Genomic DNA, 21862 nt, shown 5'->3' with positions numbered 1-21862 from the left:
TCTGAGTTTTTGCAGTCCTTACTTTAGAGTTTTGTCCAGATTTTTTTTCGAATTTTGCTCAGGGGTTTCAGAAAGTATTTTAGTCTCTCTCCTCTTTTAAGAGGAGAGTGGCTGGCTTGGAATTTTGGCTTCTATGAGAGATCTGGAAGGGAACCCAAAAACACAAAACGAATGAAAATATATCAAAACACAGACACAATAAATACATGTTCCCTGTATTATGTAATTGCTTATGGTTTTTGTTACCAGTAATTATAATTCAGGAAGTTTTTATACATTGATACCTCTGGAATGTCTATAAATTTTGACAGTGGTTATTGGGTTTTTACTTTGTAGAACTTACTATGATGTGTGTCTGTTGTCCTCAGAAGTGTATATATTTATGACGTTTAATATGTTGCATTTTAGGCAAAACAATACCTGTCACTTTGTGACTTAGTATGTTTAAAAGTTTGTATCTTATATTCCTTTAGTTAAAGTTCAATCGCAACTATATCTCTGTGCAGCGCCATCTTGGTGAGTTTGTGATTGTTGATCACAAACTCCATCCACAATACTGAGCTGCCAATCTGGATGAAACTCAATCGCTGCCATGTTGGAACTGTCCCAGATACACATCTTATTCAGATTGTCTGTGGGTTTGTCAGATCATCACATCCATGAAAGTCCGACGTCAGACACGTCTGAACGTGCCGCCATGTTGGTTAAGACCCTGTTGTTGACAAATCACTAGACCTGTGCGCATGGGTCATTTGCGCATGCGCGCGCGTTGCTGCGATGATGAAAACCACAGTTTTAAATGAAATTATTCCACAATAATGTGCGGATCTGGATCAAACTTGGACGACGGCACGTTGGGACCGCCCCGAATACACATTTTATTCATCTTGTCTGTGAGTGCAGCGAATCCATGACATCCACAGACCACTGACGTCAGTTTTTCATTTAAAAAAGCAATAATTAAGTCTACTTTGCAGATGCTGAACTTTAAATGCAATGATTTTCATGTAGATGCCCTCTGTCCTAACGCTCAACCTCTTATATATTGCATTTTAGTGCCCTATAGCACAAGATGTGTATGTTTGCAAAAGAATAACCACACTTGCAAAAATCTTTTTGTTTTGTTTATTTCTTCCGTATATGATGTCTAACAACACGTCAAACGTTCTCTCTTTTAAGCTGTTTAAAATAAGCTGCTTTTCTTCTGGAATACATAAAGCAAGTGTATAACGTCAAAGCATCTCGGCACTTGATTCTTTTTAATCAGCAAAGTAAAATTTTGTGATTCTCTAATTCATAATAAACGCTGAAAACCGAGGCAATCCCCCCCCCCAAATTTCACCATCTTTGTCAACAGAGCGAGTTTGACTGTGTTTTTTTTGGTGAGATCCAGCCCTCAGTCCAGTCCTCCCTCTCGTCTTCCCATTCGGTTCAGTTCTGTGTTCCGCTCTCCATGGCCTGTTCTTCCTCTCCCTTCTCTGTGATCTGCGGGGCAAATGGCCCCACCAGCCAGTTCAGAGGAGTATTGTTCAGGAGATACTCCATAACGCCGTCCAGAGACTGCCTCACCTGGAGAGAAAAACACATTGTTTTTATATTCTCAACACAATAGATTTGTGACCAGTATGACCATCTCAACATTCAAATCTATTAAAAATCATGTCATTTTAATCAAATTGGGAGAAACATTTCCTGTATTTTTTTAACATGAACAAAATGATAACCATTTATTTTATCTGGGTTTTCCAGGATTTGATTGACTCTTTTGCCCTTTTGCAAATCAGCACTTTTGGTTACGTCCGCGCTGACGTAAGAGATTAGAAAAAGGGAAGTTGGGCAGCTTCACTTTTCTCCTTGCCCCAACAGTGAAGGCAACCTACTGCAGCCAGGATTACGGTTTGGTTCTGAATAAAATGTGATTATTACTGTTGTTGAAAACATATAATTTAAAGCTAATTTATGTTTTTTTTTAATATCAACTATTATTGATTTTTAACTATGTGACAATGTCAGTTTATAATAAACAGGCTTGCCGGCCTGTGCGGTGAAGCCACTGCAGATGATACAGAATGCGGCGGCGCGACTGGTGTTCAACCAGCCAAAGAGGGCACATGTCACTCCCCTGCTCATCGAGCTCCACTGGTTACCTGTAGCCGCCCGCATCAAGTTCAAGTCTCTTATGCTGGCCTACAGAGTGATTGTTGGGAATGCTCCCACCTACTTAAATGCTCTTGTAAGAGCACATGTTGCCCCCTCGTCAAATGAGCGTCGCCTGGCTCTGCCGGCCATACAGCCACGGCAATCCAGGCTATTCTCATTTGTAGTTCCACGTTGGTGGAACGAGCTGCCAAAAATGACCAAAGCGGGGACCTCCCTCTCTGTCTTTAAGAAGCACCTGAAGACCCAGCTCTTCAGTGAGTACCTCCTGTCCTAACCTACAATTACTTAGCACCACCTTGCAGTATTTATTGTTACACGAATGTTGTTGTTACACTAATCTCTGTCGCAATGTAGCTTGAATGTTATTCTCCCTTGTAAGTCGCTTTGGATAAAAGCGTCTGCTTAATGACTAAATGTAATGTAAATGTAATAATAAGTACAACGAGAAATGAGTTACTCTTCCTAAGCAATATGTTGCTTAGGGTTTTCTTTTTAGAGCACATGCCATTTGTTTGAGCTCATGTCATGTTGTTGTATGTCCTTAATAGTAAATTTTTTGGCATTGGTGACTGAAAATAGAAGAATGACACCGTAAAATCATAATCGTTCACAGCTGGCACAATAAGAGCAGTAGGGGGTGAACCGTGGCTTAAAGGCCATGGAAATGTTTATGCACACAACATTCTCAGGCAAATCCCATCACGGAGATATATATACACACTACTCACAAAAAGTTAGGGATATTTGGCTTTCGGGTGACATTTATGGAAAATGTAAAAAGTTCACGCTACAGTGATATTATATCATGAAAGTAGGGCATTTAAGTAGAAGCATGCAATGGTGATTTCCTCATCTCAAACAATTTATTGAAACAAAAGCCAACAACAGTGATGGGTTTACCACAACAAAAAATGTCAATGTCTCAATAACTTGTCATGTGCCCTTGAGCAACAATTACAGCTTGACAACGACGTCTCATGCTGTTCACAAGTCGACTTATTGTCTGCTGAGGCCTGGCACCCCACTCTTCTTGAAGGGCGGCCCTCAGGTCATTGAGGTTCTGGGGTACAGAGTAACGAGCCTCTACACGGCCACTCAGCTGATCCCATAGGTTTTCTATGGGATTCAGGTCTGGAGAAGGTGCAGGCCACTCCATTTGAGGTGCCCCAGTCTCCAGCAGCCGTTCCCTAATGATGCCACCTCGATGAGCTGGAGCGTTGTCGTCCATGAAGATGAAATGAGGCCTGTGTTGTTCATGCAGGGGCACAATGACTGGATTAATGATGTTATTCAGGTAGTTTGGGCTTGTCACTGTACCATTCACAAAGTGTAGGGCAGTTCTGTATTGACTAGACACACCTGCCCACACTGTAACACCACCACCACCAAAGGCTCGTCTGGTGACAACAGTGGCTGATGCATAGCGCTCTCCTTGACGTCTCCAACATCGTTGGCGGCCATCATTTCTGCTCAACGTGAATCGACTTCATCAGAGAACAGCACTGAGGCCACTGGTCCCTTGTCCAGCGTCAATGCTCCCTGGCCCGTGCAAGACGATGATGCTTGTGCCTGGTGGGTGGTCAGGTATCCTTGCAGGTCGTCTAGCACGTAGACCACGCCGATGTTAACGGTTTTGAATGGTCTGACGTGACACTTGGATGCTTCTCACCTCCCTTAAATGTGTCTGGAGTTGAGTGGCATTCATCATCCGGTTCCTCAGGGCACTGTTCACAATGAAGCGCTCATCAGTGTGGGATGTGGCCAAAGGACGTCCACTTCTATGTCTTTCTGTGATGCTTCCAGTCTCTCTGTATCTCTGTTGCAACCTGCTGATGACGCTCTGTGACACTCTAAGCTCAGTGGCCACTTCCCTCTGAGAACATCCTGTTTGAAGCCTCACAATGGTGAGGTACTGTTGATCAGTTGTTAGGCGTCATCTTGGTCTCATGATGTCAAAATGTGAACAGCATGATGAAGAGGACTGTTTAAATACCAATTCTAATTGAACCAGGAAACGTATTGGTCCATTCATGGATCAAACACCTGTTGTGAATTTGGCCGTTCAGCTCCTTGTTAGAGAACAGCAAGTTGTGCAAAAAGTACTGAAACATTGAACAGTTGGACATGTGCATTCAAAAGTTAAGAGAAGGTCAAATTAAGTTCACCTGTAAAGGTTACAGTGCATTTTAGGTTCATCCAGAAATTTCACCCGAAAGCCGAATATCCCTAACTTTTTGTGAGTAGTATATATATATATATATAAAAAATGTAAATTGTAAATTACTATCTTTACTATCTTTGGTCATTCAGTGCCACGAGGTCACAGCTGGCAGATCCAGATCGTAGCTTTAGACAAAGTTGTAGCAGTGTCAGTAAGCTATAAGACATAGTTTCACAGCTTTAGTGTGTTGATGAGCAGCCCTCATCAGAAGTGCCTCAAGCACAGTAATGATGATGTCTGTCGCTAAGTGATGAGAAATCTCGAGCCAGAAAGAGATGCTGGCTTTTGGTAGCTTTGGCAGCTTTATTTTAGAGCGGTATTCCAGGTGTGGGATCAATGGGGATAACTGGCATCTTGCCATCTAGCAGCAGTCAATATCATAATTACAGGGAAGACTAGGGTGGATGTCAAGCTTTCAGTTCCCCTATTCACTGACCTGGATGGATGGGTTTGCTGTTTTTCCACCCAGGCCTTATTGAAATGTTGGTTCCCATCATTTATAAATTTCACAGCACAACCTTGCCGACTGCTTTACTATTGAGAAACTTACCGCTCTGCTGCAGCTTCTCACTGTGCTTAAATGCACTGCAATGGGGCAAAGGTTTCAGCCTTAAATATCTCATTTTGAAAATGGGAGGCTCAAAATATTGTCAGATAGTTTTTAATTTTGAAAAAATGGTAGGAAACCGGCATTTTTATATATGTTTTTATTGACTCTTTTGGCTACATCCACACTAACGTAAGAGACGAGAAACAGGAAGTTGCTTCGCCTCCTACTGGAAACCTACTGTAGCCAACGTTATGCTCTGGATGTACTGCACCATTTGGAAAAATTAGTTTTAAATAAAATGTGATATTACTGTTATTCAAAACATGTTAGACACTGTGCCTATATTGGAAGCTAATTTACTATTATAATTTACCATTTTCAAAAGGGAGATTTTAGAAGTGAGAAGCTGCAACAGAATGGTAAGTTTCTCAACAGTAAAGCCTTCAGCAAGGATGTGCTGTGAACAGTTATGAATGATGGAACCAACATTTTAATAAGGCCTAGACTGAAAAAAGCGAACCTAAAAAAAATTGGAATCTTTTCAAGTCAGAAGTTTACTTCTCTGGCGTCTAATGTATTGTGCTTATTTTTTTATTTCAGCTATAAAACTAAAATAAAAAGGCAATTAAAGTTTTGAAATCATTTCAGCTGAGTGCACTCTTTTGGACATCTCGGTGGTGGCAGTACCTTAGCGAGGTGGTGGCGGCTCTGCTCCAGGAGGAGGGGCGTCAGGGTGCTGGTGTTGCCCAGGGATGAGTGCAGTTCTTGGGCTGAGTGTCGTGCGTTGGCCAGCTGCTCCTGGACGACCCCCGGCAGACCCTGAGCGCTGGACACCACGCCACCGCACGCTGACTGTACCTGCTCACTGAGGCTCTGGATCATGGTGAGCGCGCGCCACTCCAGCTGCTGCTGACAAAGCGTGGAAATAAAACACCTGAGAGTTCGCATTAGAGGTCTTCACAGGTCTACCCGAAGCAATCGCATATATTGACCAATGGCCAATCAGAATCCAGTATTCCAGAGTCGTGTCATAATGTAACTTAATGTGGTAAATACCTCTAAAGGGAACCTTTTATGTAAAACATTTCCTCAGTATTTATGCACATACATTTGGGTGTCTGATTGGCCTACTAACACACAAACTGTGAATAAGACAACCCAGTCAGTTTTTTGTGTACTTTGTGTCTCAGTGCTATGTAGCATTGAGACATATTAGAATTATAACCACCCCCCATCTGAGTAACTCCACCCACGCCTGGAGCATGACCGCACAACGCTAGCATCGAAGCAACGCTGTTGGCTGCAGACCAAATCTTTGTTCATTTTTTTTTTTTTTAACACAGTACAAATCTTTCAAAAGAAAGAAATATATATATATAATGCAAACCGTCCGTGACAAAACTGGAGACGATGGAAATGTAAGTATTTTAAAAATAATTCTGTTTCTTTCTGTGTCTGTTTCTCCAAACAAAAAAAAAAAAAATATATATATATATATATATTTATCTTATTTTATTTTATTTTACGACGTTTCCGTAATTGGCGCGGGTTTGATTCTGGCACGAGGCCATTTGCTGCATGTCATCCCCTCTCTCTCTGCTCCCTGCCTTCCCTTTCCCCCCGCACTGTCACTATCAAATAAAGCATGAAAATGCCATAAAAATATATCTTTAAATGAGGCCTTGCAGATCTAATATGAGTGAAAATTCAACAACAGATTTTTCATAACCCCAACATTTTCACCATAGTCACATGTCATAACCCTCAATGTCTGGTTACATTGTCAGATTCTTCTATTTGAATTATAGCTCATTAAGCACAGTGATTTCAACCCCTTTCACGTGCACCTTTGGACTCAAATTCTGACCTCACTTGTGTCCTTAGCTCCGTCCACTTCGGCCTCCTTCTGTCCGTTTCCCGGCTGTCCATTCTTCCAGGTGTTCCAGCGCTGCAGCAGCTGCTCTGGGGCTCCTGCAATCTGGTTTCCAGCAGTGCCGAGGGTGGTGCCCATCGTGGAGCGGGCACCCTCCAACAGGTCCAGGGTGCTGCTGATCTGACCCAGGGCAGAGTAGGTAGCGTCCCTGGCGTCCCGTGCCCGGACCAGCGACTGCTCCAGGGCTCGCTGCTGGACCTTCACCGAGAGGTTCCCCAGACGGACAAAGTAGTTTGGAGACGGAGACGAGGACGTCGGTTCGTCCTCCACAGGCTCGGCCACAGCAGCTGATGGAGAAAATACATACTACAGCTTTTCACTTAATGTTTTAGAGTACAAGTACTGAGTTCTCACTCCTGGATATGTTCAGAGTACTGATACCAATACTGATATTTTAAGTTGCAATAAAAGTGAGTTCATTGTTTCCATTGATTGATTTGTTCACTGTTCATTTAAACAGAATTATATATAACATGCAAATGTAGAAAGTCATTGATACTGTGCTTTGGATTTTTGGGCATTTTTACAGTTTAAGTATATGAGAACTGTAAAGGACACGATACTGAACAGGGCATTGGTTTCACAGTCTCATCCAATCCACACAGATAGTTGAGTTTTAGCGGGTTTAATTTAAACTTTGAAACTTTTAGCGAGTTTAATTGCATGGTGAATATTTTTTAAATAACCAGTTGAAACAGTTTCCACTTAACCTGCTGCTGCAATTTAATGTTTTTTGTACGGTACATTTGCCCTGAGCTTTGTAAGCTGCTATTCCGACAAAGGTAGCATGTAAGTAATATCTCTTGCATTTTCAATTCCTGTATATTGACCTATATCATTGCAAACTATTTTGAGGTAACACGTGTGACAGACCAAGGGGCGTGGTCAAGCTGCGGCTGCAGACGGCAGCATGGCATTGTTTCCCTGCGGTCACCAAGCTGCCTCGAGTCCGCCGAATCAGTGCCCGGGTGGCGCTGATTGGTCCGACTCGGGGCAGGGAGCTTTCTTAATGTTTGTCTGTCTTGCAGAGGGGATCAGAGCATGGACTCGTCAGCCGACCAAGAGCCAGATCGGAACGCCATTCCTCCTGTGCCCGAAATCATCATCATTATTTATTAGTCATTTATACTTGTGGCCAGCCAGTCTTTCTGTTTAACGCTTAAATAAAAACTCTCGCCATGTCGGCAAACCACGGCCAGACATCCCTCAACCCCTACCTGTGGGCAGAGACTCACACAACATGTAATATATATATGTTTCCATGGATTAACCTTGTTCAGTTCATGTTCAATTCTTGTATATGGACCCGACTTTACAGAAATTATTTTTGAGAATCTATGCAAAACGAGCCAGTCCATTTTTGCTTTTTACCAATCACAGCATCTTTAATTCCCCTTCCTCTAGTTCCTCTGCCATCACAAGAGGCAGCAGGTGGAGATCCAAGGTGACAACACAGAAGCAGGTGTCCAAGCTGCGAGCGCTGGACGTTGCAGACGTTTCTGGGCCAAGATAACGGCCGGGTGCCCATTGTGACGCGCTAAGAATAACAGCGCCCATTCATGTGTTTACTGGTATTGTGTTCTGTTGTGAGGGTAAACACGAACAGGGTCAGGAACCGGTCTATAAATAAATGAGGCATTAGGTCTTAATTTTCTGATTAAAAGTCTTCTAAGCGACACAGCTCTGGTGTTACTCCCTGTCGAAGGCAAAACACTGAAACGTGTTAGGAGTTATTTTGGTTTTGTTCTTTTGACCTGGCCAAATAGATTTTCATGTCTGTTGACTGTCTGATTCACAGTAAACCTTGTATCAGACAACTCTTTAAAATAACACTTCTTGTTTTTCTCCTTGTGGTACCGACCCAGCTCCCTCTCGCTGAGCGGGAGGTGTTGCTCCACCCAGCTCTCAGAGCGGCTCACGGCCAGGTTCATCCCGGAGCTGAGCATCTGGCCCACGTGGCTCCCCAGGACGGAGCTGAGGGTCCACTCCATGCCCCCCACCACGGCTCCCACGGCTCCCACTGCTCCCAGCACCACGTCCTTGGCCCCAGTCACAGACTGGTACACCAGGCCCACAGTGTCCGACACTACCTGCAGAAGCACATGAAGAAAGATGGCATGCCATGCTTCAAAAAGGAGGAGGTGTGGTGTTGCATTGCTTCTAGGGAAGTACTTTTCTAAGATGGCTGCTACCAAGATAAGACAATGACAGGTTGATTGAAACCCACATGGGTTTCACACAACACAAATTTATTACAATGTAATCTGGGAAACACAGATTACAGTACATTATGCTGTATACATTCATTTTGCGCAATAAATAAATGGAAAAATTATTTTGATTTGATTGACGATTTTTATGTTATTTGTTTAATTGGATTCCCTTTATCCATTTTTAGTTCTTAGATGAAGGTCATATTTGACATCGTATTTGACGAATGTTAGGTCAAATTTATGCAGACACACACACACACACACACACACACACACACACACACACACACACACACACACACACACACACACAAATAAGACATGTCCAACTAAAGTTATTATTATAAAGTCTGATAAATTACAGACAAAGTACATCTGCCTAAAAGTAGTTTACAGTAACTAATTAAATATTTAATTTCTTACAAGATTTTAAAAAGAAGAGCCTTTTAACATCATCAATTCCCCCTACAAAAACAGGTTCTACGACTACACCAAAATTTAAGTCCGATGAAAGACAATAAATGATAATCCAGCCCAGGCCCACGCCTACATTAAATCTTAATTTAGTGACCGTGTCTCCAGTAGCGGAGGAGTCCATTAATCGTGTCATTATGGGATGTACGGCTCTCTATGACCTTGTCTGCTGGCTGATGGAGGATGGGAAGCTTCTCCTCCATCTTGTCGAGTCCCTTCATCGCGTAGTCGTTCACTACAGCGACTGAAAGCACACGCGGTGGTTGTATTATTCACAGTAAACTCTGGATCAGATACCTCTCTTTTTGTCCTCCCCGGACACACACGAAGAAGGAAACTCCGACTGGGGACATTTTTTTAATTGAGGAATAGATTCAAATCACAAATGTTGCGACAGTTACAGGATTGTTAAAATTGTAAACAACTAACTACAGTAACAATTATGTTGGAAGCTGGAATTTCAAGAAGAGGTGAAAAATAGTCAGGTTTTCCTTTTTTATTGTTAGAAATTGTTTATTAAATTGGTAATTTTTTTAATGTTTGTCTTGTCTTGAAATTAAAATTACTAAATGTAGAAAAAAATATGTATTTTACACATATAATACACAGTATGTAAAAAGATTATTTAAAATATTTATTTTAAAATAAATAAATATTTTTCCCGTCATCTTGCATTCCATTAAGCAGAAAAAATATATATGTAAAAAAATGTAATGACAATAAATAATACAGAAGTCCAGTTCTCATGTTGCCTTCCATTAGCTGCAATGTTAATAAATGGCCTTCGTTATTTTGTCAAGACATGAACTTGAGATTAAATTGAATGTTTGTGTGTGTGTGGGACCCACTCTTTGGCTCCAGCAGGTCCAGCAGGGGCTTGGACCCTGTGGTGGCGGCAGCCCCCAGGGTTCGGACCCCATTCTCTGCAGCATCCATCACCCCCCGCAGCAAGGGGGCGCTGTCCTTGGTGCTGGCATAGGCGCTGGACACCGCCCCGCATGCCGAGCTGACCAGCGGCAGGTTGCCCACCCGGGACACCACACTCTGGACCCAACCGGACAAGAGAGAAACTGGGATGGATTTTTTACGATCTATAAAACTTTTATGGACGTGTTAAAAAATACGAGCAGTATTTAGTGCTTTGCTCAGTGTTGATTTACTGCATTGTGCAAGATGGATCCCCAAGTGAAAAAACTATACTTACTAATAAATGTGCTATCTGAAAGTAAAGTATACTTAAAGAGTGTTATCTGACAGTATACTTACTGTAAGTATGCTATCTGAAAGTGAACTTAAAGTGACTTATTTGAAAGTATACTTGGTATATTTAGTATGCTCTTGATGTATTCACAATCAATACATTTATTAAAGTTGAGTTAAATTAAACTTTTGTTGTACTTAGTGTGTTAGGAGTTGTACTTAAGATGTTGCTAAAATATATCAAATATATATATTTTCATATTTTATTTGGCCACAGAAAGAACACACGTTTAACAAGTATTTGTGTGTATTCAGCTTACTTTCGGTTAATGATTAAAAGTATGCTTTTTATAAAAACATACTTTCACCACACGTACTGCCTCTGTTTTGCTGTAAGATGATCTTGAGTGTCCAGAGGGGTGCCCGCAAATGAAATGTAATGTTATTATTACTATTATAACAGCAACGACAAGGTCCAAACTCCTACCACCCCACCCCCCCCTTGCCCCTCTCCAATCACCGTCTACAATAAGCACATGGGGTGGTGTTGATTTGTCTGACCAACTGATACAGTATTACAAAGCACAGCACAAGACAATGAAATGGTACCGGGAAATGTTTCTGCATTGCTTGGACATTGCTGCTGGATAATAATGAAGAATATACCACACACACTGGAGCAGAATCACTTGTGCAATATGCCTATTTGCCATACTAGTTCACACTATTGTATTCCTGCTCACTCTACGCTACTGCTACTGCTAATTGTTAATTTGCACACTGAATTCTGAATTATTTATTTTATTAATTAACTTTATAGCTGAGCATTGCTGCCACAAATGCTGAGGCAACCAAGGCCTGACGTGTTGTGCTCAAAGTCTCATTTTCGTTGGTGTTCATTTTTATCAAGGATCAAGGATCATTTAATTTATTTCATAACAACCAAGGCCTGAAGTGTTATGTGCCCAAAGTCTGCTGCTAATTCTGTTGCCATTTGTTCATTCTTTATTTGCATTTTGGATAGACCAAAAAATGTAACATAAATATATACAGTGTATATATATATATATATATATATATATATATATATATATATATATATATTGTTCATGAACAAGCTTCAAGTAAAGTATTACCAAAAGGAGTTGAAGTTTTTGCTGCTGCTAATTGTTTTATTTGCACAATTAATGTTTATTATACTGGATTTCACTTTGAGTATTGTTTTAATGACTTAATTTGACGTGATTGTTAGTTCTAGAGTTGCCTTTTCTCACCTATCACCTAAAACCATTTTTTGTAGTTTTTGTATATAGTTTGTGTGACGTTTTCAATAAATCTTTCAAAAAAACATTTCTTGCATTGCTCACTCTCCCCACTCCCACTAGCCTACAGCCTCATTCCTTTGTCTGAGAGTCTGACAGAGAGAGGGAGGGCCCAGTCAGCCGACAGATCGACACCTCTAATGGCCCCCACCAGGGGGTGATTTCAGGAATTTCAGGTCATTAGCAAATGGCTCATCTCACACCTTGGGTCAACTGAAATAAAGTTGTGAACAGTTGTGATAAAACCCTGTTCTTACCTATTTAGACATCAGATATGATCAACTATTTTGAATTCATTATATACCCAATACCTTGATGAACAACTTTTGTATTGACAAAACAGTTTGTCAATATATTCTAGTGTGTGCTGTGCATTTCTGGTGGCAACAAAGAATACTATTTACATCGTGTGTGTTTTTGATCTATCACAATCTGCATAATGATACTGACCAAACTAGTGATGGCATATCAATGTAGCTGTGGTTTTCATTAAAATAGATACATCAATCACTTTGGAGTGTGTTAAGTTGATTATATTTAGATAAATATCAGACTACACGAAAATCACAATCTTCTCTGAATTCAGCTTGGAGCTAGGAGGGTCAATCACAAGTATATCAAAGCTTTACTTTCAATTAGTACATACAAGTAAATAAGAAGTAAAGTAAAGTATACTCACAAATATAATGTATAACACAATATATACTTTAACCATACCTTATGCATGAGAAAAGAAAATCCACACGAGTAATAAAGGATCCTAAAAAGTAGCCTCACAAATTGAAGCAGCGTTTTTTTTTGTTTAAGTCAAAAACCAAACTTAAAAGTTAAAGAAAGTCCAAACAACCTGTTGCTCTGCACTTGCTGCTGTCTCAGCCAGGCTATTCTTCCCACTGTCCGCCATTGTAAGCTCCGGCTTCCAGTCCCTGACAAGAGATACAGCGGCAGAAACACCAGGGATTCGTCACAGATTGCACAAGTTCTCAGTTTTCCATTTGTTTACAAGATGAGGAACCCTGGATGGACAGGGGTTTGGGGCAGGAGTCACGGGCTGAGATTGGGTGGCACGCATAGCAAACACCCCTTCAACATCTTTATTCCATTTATGATGCAATACGGACCGAATTATGTGAAATGTGGTCGGCTGGACCGTGTCGAATCTCCCACGAATGTGATAACACCATAATAATGGAGATTTTGTTTATCTTGCTCACATCCCAAAAATACGTATAGGGCCTACTCTAAATTAAATTGGATTTATATGAGTCTGAGCAGTAATACGCAAACTAGCTTGTTGTTTTCTGCATGACTATGGACACGGTGTCCTCCCAAACTAATATATTCAACATTTTACACCACAGACGGAATTACAATTTGGAACTGACTACATGGTTTTGACAGCCGCACATTCAAGGTTCATGCAATGTGGTGTTTCTAAGAAAAACTTCCTACTTAAATCACATTGTTATCAGATAACCGATAACAGATTGAAATGTGTCACTGATTAAAATGTGTAATTCATGAATGTCAAATGTCAAATTACAGTGGAAAAAGGCTGCTTTTAAACGCTTTACACCTCATTGAATTATGTTAGATAGAAAATATTCCTATAATGTAATACTAAATTTATTTTATGTTTCTTGTAGTGTTATTATATATTTTATGCCATACTGTACCTTCCAGAGGAGCTCCATTTTACCAATATCAGCTGCAGAACACATTTGTGATAACATTGGCATTCATTTAAAAAAAAAAACTATCAAAGTTTGATATAATTTAAAGACCATGTCAGAGGTTATCACTTTTCGAGTCACTTTGGGACTCGGAAGCAATGACACATTAGAAGTGTTCGCGAGCAGCCATTACCACAGATTGATATTCAAAAGCTATGAAGGAGGTTTTGCATAAATCTAATTTTCTTTGCGTGTGAAAAATAGCTTTTCTATGAAAGCCAGGCCTAATGCATTCCTCTTAACCGGGTTATGGAATATACTGAAATGTAGGCCACAGTCATCTAATTTAATTTCATTTAATTTCTCTCACTCTCTTCTTCTTCTTGAAATAATGACAAATTTAGTGCGATTTGTAGTTTAATTTGATGCTTAACTTCATATATCAGAACAGATAAAGCAGCCCCTCACAGTATACACTCAACTCCAAGTCTGGAAAAAACTGATGCTGAGTCGAAAATAGCTTTCAAGCAATAGTATTTAGTATGTGAGGGATTTTAATATGTCCAAAACCATAGTACACATCAAAAAGTTTGTGAAAAGCACCAGGATGACAATTTACATCGAGATGGCAAGCATATCCCACAACACATTGTGATGACGCAACTGGATTATATATGCACATTGTGTGCATATATCATCCAGCCTCAAATCTCATTTTCCCTCGAGAAAGCTTTTTTAACTTATTTGGAGGCTTGTGGAGATTTTAGAAATGTGTGACAATTCGGGTTTCGCTGCAGTGGGGCACATACAGTATGTAATATGAAGAACACAGTATGTAGTACTTGATTTGGGATGCAGCAAAGGCTCATATGTCATGTACTGAAGATCCAGACGTCCACTGCTGACAAGGCAAAAGTTGTCACTAACGGTTATAACGGTTGCCCAGTTGCCCCCATTGGCAACCACTTATGTTAAAAATAAATACATAAACAAACAAACAAACAAACAAACAAATAAATAAATAAACAAAGCATGGTTTATCTCAGTATGTTTAGAAACATCCACCAAGGAGAATGTGTTTTCCTGCTGTTCTGATTTACCCTTTAAAAAATGGTGAAACAAGTGAGAATGCTGAAATGTGGATTATAAGTGCACAGGATGATCATCACTGCATTATGAAATGATTCGGCAACCACTTTGTCAGTGTCGGGCCCTAAGTTAGAACCATTAAACCATAACTAATATTTAATTTCCAAACTAAACTAAATTTTAGCAGGCCAATTATCCTGCCCCCATTTCAAAAACCACTCATTAACATTCCCACAGGGAGATACTGGATTATCCACGGCCACTCCTGACAACAGCATGTACTTCAGTTTATATGACTGAGCAAAGGATGAAAACGCCTTTGTTGATCAACATAGCTGCATTATTAATGGACTGTGGAGATTGTAGGACCATAACAAAATAAAAAAAGAATTTTGCTTTCATAAAGAACTACCTATGTTCTTTACAGATTGGGAGCAAAGTCTGACTTCGTAATCCCAGATAAGAAGATTGAGATAAAGTAAGATTTAGCAGTTTCCTAGTTCAGTAGACAGGGAAGGAACAAACAATCACAACAAAATGTGTTTTGTAGCCAAGATTCACTGCTGGAACGTGACAAACTGGAAATGAAGGAACCTGATAAACAGCTGGATTTAGGATAGGATGCAATGTTCTTTGGCTTTTTAAAAAGTTGAGCAGACAAATGATTATGTTTGGGTGAAAGAGTAGCGCACTCCCTTCCCAGACAGATGTGGCTTCATCAAGTTGGTGCCTGCCATGATGAAACCATTGGGAAACTTGGATTTGTGTAATTCTGGATAAATGTCAGAGCTGAGGCAATACATTCGATACTGCCAAGAGGGCTCAGAAATGAAACAAAATTTTGTTGGAAAGGTGGAAGGAAGAAAGAAAGAAGGAAAGAAAATGATTGGATATTAGATAATTAGACAGTTGACACTACACAGAATCAATCATGGGAATTGCATAAATCACATTCCAATCATCATCAAATGTTAATTCCAACTAAAGTCCTTGGAAACGCGCCTCCGCTCCCTCCTGGAACCCGCATCCGGATCCCGAAAAGCTTCTACGCGCAGCGCTGTGACGGTGAACTTTCCCCCAGAACAGCGACTCAACCTTCCACCGAGGCCAGAGAACGACGACGTTTACTCGACCCCTGACGTACTCATGTCGTTCACTCACCACCGCAGACTGTCAACCACCTGTCAGCGCCAGCCCTACCACACGCGAAAGTGTTTCCCCGGGTGAGCGCAGGTTATTCAAAGGGGGGGGGGGGGGGTTTCAAGACAATGAGAAAAGCAGCTGGTGGCGAACGACATAAAAAGCAGAGCGGAGTTCCAGACCTTTCCTCTCGGCCGGCGGCTCCCTCCCGCGTCGGCGGCTGCGCCCTCGGTGCAGGTCGCGTCGCGGCGCAGCGGGTTGGGCGCGGAGAGGAGGAAGCCGCTCCGTCCCCACGGACCAATCGCAGCACACGACGCAAAGCGAAAGTAAGGCGACCGCCGTGGAGCGAAGGGACGTCGTCGGGCCCGATGCGGGGGGTGTTCGCGCAAAACATTGGAGATAGTTTTTCCTGAATTCCCTCCCCGAGGGTTAATAACGTTTTGCCTTATGTTGTCTTGTCTTATATTTGGCAAAATAAAACACACCCCACGAAATAAAGAAATAAACCTCTCTGTCAACAATTCCCATTGCGATCAAAAATAGGATCCTCTCCATGTACGCGCAAAAACAAAAACAAAAAGTTAGTGCACAGTTGTCAACACTGCCCCGTAATAGTGTAAAATAAATGGATAAATGAATGAATGAATGAATAAAGACAGGAATAAAGAAATAAAGTAGCAGTGATAATAATAATAATAATAATAATAATAATAATAATAATAATAATAACAACAACACCAACAATCACAGTAATGATACCAATAACAAACCGTAACATGACGCCATTCCCAAATTCCTCATGAGCAAATAAATAACTTGCTCCGTGAGGCGCAAGAAAAGTCTTTCTGTGGAGTGGATAAAAACCTCCCCGAGGGGGCAGTGTTTCCCCAGCGAATCAAGCCTTTCTCTACAGCCTCTACCATAAATCACAGTTTTTTCCCCCCCTCAGCTATGTGAGTGCATTGGTTTTATTTTACATGACATAAACTGCATGGCTTTAATAAGAGTCTGCCTTTGGAGAAGTCAGTGAAATGTATTGTTGTTGTTATTATTATTATTATTATTATTATAAAAAACAACAATAATAAAGAGTTTAGTATCACCTCATTCTTTATCTTAATTTATTGTTTGTGTTTTGTTGTTATAATGCAACAATACTTTGAAATGTAGTGCAATATGAACACAAAATTAGGAGAGAAGGAAATAGATTCAATAATTAAAGGAGCAGCAGATGTCAGATGGAAAGTTTAATCACATACCACATATTATATGTAAAATGTTAGAGAAATGGTTCTCAACATGGGGTCCGGGGACCACCAGCGGTCCATGCAGAGGGTCCAGGGCATCCCCAGCAAAATGATTTAAACTTCAATAATGACTGTTACTGTTATGGCCCAAATTATTGTACCCCCTAACTATTTGGACTAAATCATATCAAACAGTATATCAACCATAGATGATGAAACTTCTTTTTGAGGTGCAAGCAGGAAGAAAATGCCTCTGGTCATATCACCTTTCAACCCAGCCACATACAAATATTTTAATATTTTAATACTTACAATGAAGAGAGCCCTTTAATTTCATTAATAGTTTTCAACTCAGTGAAAAACACATAGACAACAGTTGTCTAGAGCTTTACAAACTCCAAAAAAAAAAAAAGGGTCAAACAGGTTCAAATGGTTAAAATCTATTATAAAACTTTGTGATACATCCATGTAAAGTGCTGATGGATTTTATTCTCTCACATGCCTTTTCTGTGATTAATATTTTTTTTCTTAAAACACATAATATGGTCCCCTTTCTCACTCTCTCTCTCCCTCTGTGTTTTCATGTGTGTGTGTGTGCGTGTGTGTGTGTGTGCACGTGCGCGTGTGCGCGTGTGTGTGCGTGTGTGTGTGCATGTGTGTTTGCGTGTGTGTGTGTGTGTGTAAAAACGCGGGTAGGTCCTCATCAACACGGCATTGACATTAAAATGCTATTAGCGCTGTTTGAAACGCCGTTTCCCCAAACTCCCTCCATTCCTTTAGTGAAAGATTTTCATTACGACAGCCATCGTACTTTTCTTTACGTGGCCCCCTTTGTGTTTCCTCAGCCACCGGGCTCCATAGAGCATGAACCAATTACTCCAGGCATCATTGGAAACACAGACAAGCACCCGCTGCGCTTTTACTTTGGAATCAAGTGAGAAAATTAACGCTGCGTAGATGCAGTTTGGGTTCCTCTAAAACCCTCTCACAAAGAGAAAAGGATCAGATGGAACACACAGGCCCTGGTTTTATACTGTAGATACTGTGTGAGTGGTGGGATGGTGTGAATTAATGGATTATGTAGTATTCGGAAAAGGAACACACACACACACACACACACACACACACACACACACACACACACTTACACATGCACACATACGCACACACACACACATGCACACACACACACACACACACACACACACACATACACATCTGTTCCTGCTTCACCCTTGACTCTGCTTCGCTAGATTAGTTCATTGAGGCCCAAAAAATTGCCCTGGATATTGAGTAATTGAAGATTAGTAGATGACAGAAAAAATGTTCAACCATCAAGGGAAAACCTTTCCCCCTCGTTCTCTCCTTTTCTCTTTGCCTGAAGACACTGTTTAAAGACCAGTGCTCCAAATTGGCATCTTGACTGGATTTCCTGGGTTCTAGATGTTGAGTTGTGTTTTAATAGAGGTACTCTAAACTACTACGGCACTGGAAGTCCACAAACATCTGCTTTAAGGCTTTAAATACAATTATCAGTGGCCTTTTAAAGGCAGAAATGGAAAATAACACATTTTCTACCATATTGCTGTCATTAAAAAAAAAACAATATAAAAAAAAAACAGGCACACAATATATATATTTATTATTATAAATAATAATAATAATAATAATAATAATAATAATAATATATTTATCACACAGGCTAATGAGACAGCTATAAATAAGTGGAAATCATAATAGAGGAAAATAAAGGGTAAAAAAAAATATATATACGTAAATAGACTTAGAGTGTTATGTGAAACTTATAGAAAAGCATATGTATGTAAGGCAGTAGAAAATACACACACATACACACAACACAAACGGAAACAAAACGAAAAAAAAAAAAAATTACTCTATGATTGCTTCAATGAGCAGTTTGATCCCATGCAGGTGCAACTTTACTGCAGTGTGTGTGTGTGTGTGTGTGTGTGTGTGTGTGTGTAAGATTAATTGTTTCAATAAGATCCTTCATCATCATCATCATCATCATCATCATCATCATCATCATCATGCTCATCATCATCAAAGAGAGCTACAGACAGGAAGTGGTCTCTGAAAGCAGTCGGTCCCCTCCGTCCTAATGAAAACCATCCGCAGAGTTTGGTGTCGCCGTACAGAGATGTCTCCGGTGTGGAGCTCACTTCACATCACAAACATTTGTTTTGCCCTCTTTCTCCTCTTTAATGTTTTCCTCTAGTTTCAAACTGAAACTTTTCAATTTCGCCATAATCTTCTGCAATTATTCTCCCTCCCTCCCTATCTGACCATCTGATTATCCTCCGCTCCACCACACCGCTGATGGGAATCTAATTTCCAGTTTCCTGCAACAAATTTCCGCCGGGTTGCAGTGTGAGGTATCGGTAACATACCACATGGTTACAAAGCATCTCCAGGGTTGAAACACGATCCAAACCTTTGTCCTCGTGATATTCTGCTCAATAGCATATTAATAAAGCGTAACCTTGTCAAGGCCACAACAGGAGCGTGGACAACAACCCACCTCCTCATGTGGAAGAAGCAAGGTTGATCCTCGCCAAGCCCTGCGCTGACCTGCAAATAATCGATAAAAATAATTATATATGTGTAAATATTTAAGCAATATCACACAAGATAATTGACCTGTGGCCTCGAGTCCAATATTTGGTTTTGTACAACTAGCAAGCTATATGTCAACTAGCCCTCATTTTGGTCTTTATGTCATTTTGCTGCTGCGTAGCACAATAAACCATTTCCCTACAAACTAGTAAAGCTGTAAAGTTATTATAGAAAACGTCCCAGTGCTGTTATACTGTATAGCAGCCCATTGAATCCATAGATAGATAGATAGATAGATAGATAGATAGATAGATAGATAGATAGATAGATAGATAGATAGATAGATAGATAGATAGATGGATAGATAGATAGATAGATAGATAGATAGATAGATAGATAGATAGATAGATAGATAGAGAGGTGGAGAATCCTAGTTCAGAAAGTAAAACTCCACTCCGGGCTTTTGAGTCAACCATGTGGACAACCCAGAGAACCAATGAGTGCAATTTAGATAATCTATATAATTACCATACTATATAAATATGCTATGGAATATACAAATATATAAATATACTATAGAAATCTATTGTGATATTTAGTGAAATCAAATCAACATTATTGTTGATCAAGTGTACTAATCCATGCATCATGGTTTAGTTTCATCATGGGAACAGGAAAACTGCTTTTTGAGGGGAAGAGATATTAGATAGTGTGAGTTCTATAGTGGGAGAAGACCAACAGTACAATGTTTTTATGTCCTTTTTTCTGTTATCCACTTGAATGGATAGTTACTGATGCTGATCGGATCTAATAACAAGTGATGCTATCATCACATCAACATTGTAAAGGAAAGAAGGCTTGACAATCTGTGTTCTTCTCATGATTTCTCCCCTCTCTCTCTCTCTCTCTCTCTCTCTCTCCGGAGCCTTTGTCCTCGACAGCCTCCTTCTCTCTGCTCGTGCTCAAACACAAAACAGGAAAGAGGCGAGGACCTAGACTAATTACGTGCACCAAAGGGCAGACCAATTGAACATTGCGAGCAGGCGCGGACACACCCTCATTCCTTTATGAAATAAAAAGCTTGAAAAACTAAAGCTCATCAAGTCATTAGGGGTTTATGCGTTTAAGTCTTTGTGAGAGCCACGGCTTTTAATCTTTTCAGGGAAATTGCCTCGCAACTAGTAAGTCAAATTAAAATTGGCTCACGGGGCTTTTTTATCATCCCTGTTGCCTCAGCTGGAAACATGGGCAGAGAATGATTGGTGGGTCTCCTCCAGTGGAGCCTTTTTAAAGAGAAAAAGAAAACACAATATCTGGAAAGATTTGTTATTCAGAGAGAGGAAGAGAGAGAGAGGGGGGGGCATTATGAACCCCAGGTCACGCAAGAGAGAAACATGAATACGACTAGTGTTTTTCCCCCTGAACGAGAGTCTATACATTTTTTGTGTCAACGGAGAGTTTACAATTTCCTCTGTTACATTACAGTAGTTTTGTGTGTTTCCAATAAACAATAAACACGACTCGGGTTCTGCTCTCTCTCTCTCTCGCTCTCTCTCTCTCTCTCTCTCTCTCTCTCTCTCTCTCTCTCCCTCTCTCTCCGTTCTATTCATTTCCATTTTTCTCAAAAAAGAACAGTTGCCGCTTTTATCGCTGTGCTTTTTCTGCCTTTCTTGTCCTCCTCTTCTCTCCTCTTCATCGTTCATCTTTTTCCCTCTCTACGTCATAGATTGAAGTGGGCCTCGGCAAGTTCCTCACTATGGAATCTGAGAGAGGTTATAAGAGTTGCTTATGTTTGTTTATTTGGTTGTCTTATTATTATCTTGAGATATTAAAACGGTTTCTCTCTTTCACGACCAATGCTGTGACCAATGTGATTTTAGCGTGTTTTTTCACTCGCCGTCAGGTTTTTGGAGACCGCCGAGCAGAGCCCCAGATCGGAGGAAAATCACGGCGCGCTCCCATGAGCTTGTGGTGTGAACTGCTCACGACGTGATCCCACGGCTCACCGAGCGCTCCCAGACGCTGGCGAGATCCGGTCCTGGTAAAAGATCTTGTAATGTGAT

At 40.6% G+C, this 21862-nt stretch overlaps 1 protein-coding gene and 1 long non-coding RNA gene across 2 annotated transcripts; one reads left to right on the top strand and one right to left on the bottom strand.

The window, feature by feature from the left end:
• Nucleotides 1-1120: 1120 nt before the first annotated feature.
• plin3 (perilipin 3) lies at nt 1121-16296 on the bottom strand. Its single transcript, XM_080005379.1, has 8 exons — nt 16158-16296; nt 12921-12999; nt 10400-10595; nt 9713-9795; nt 8726-8954; nt 6799-7151; nt 5619-5837; nt 1121-1569 (listed from the first exon to the last, which is right to left on the bottom strand). Exons 2-8 carry the CDS (start codon nt 12975-12977, stop codon nt 1432-1434), a joined length of 1275 nt encoding a protein of 424 aa, XP_079861505.1. The 5' UTR covers nt 12978-12999; nt 16158-16296; the 3' UTR covers nt 1121-1431.
• Nucleotides 16172-21827, top strand: LOC307233917. Its single transcript, XR_013844283.1, has 3 exons — nt 16172-16301; nt 21526-21571; nt 21703-21827. It is a non-coding gene; the product is annotated as an uncharacterized lncRNA (long non-coding RNA).
• The last annotated feature ends 35 nt before the right edge of the window (nt 21828-21862 follow it).

The sequence above is a fragment of the Zeus faber genome (assembly GCF_960531495.2).
Source record: "Zeus faber genome assembly, chromosome: 1".
Lineage (NCBI taxonomy): Eukaryota > Metazoa > Chordata > Actinopteri > Zeiformes > Zeidae > Zeus > Zeus faber.
The sequence above is the reverse complement of the archived record's forward strand: the minus strand, read 5'-3'. Positions and strand labels throughout refer to the sequence as shown.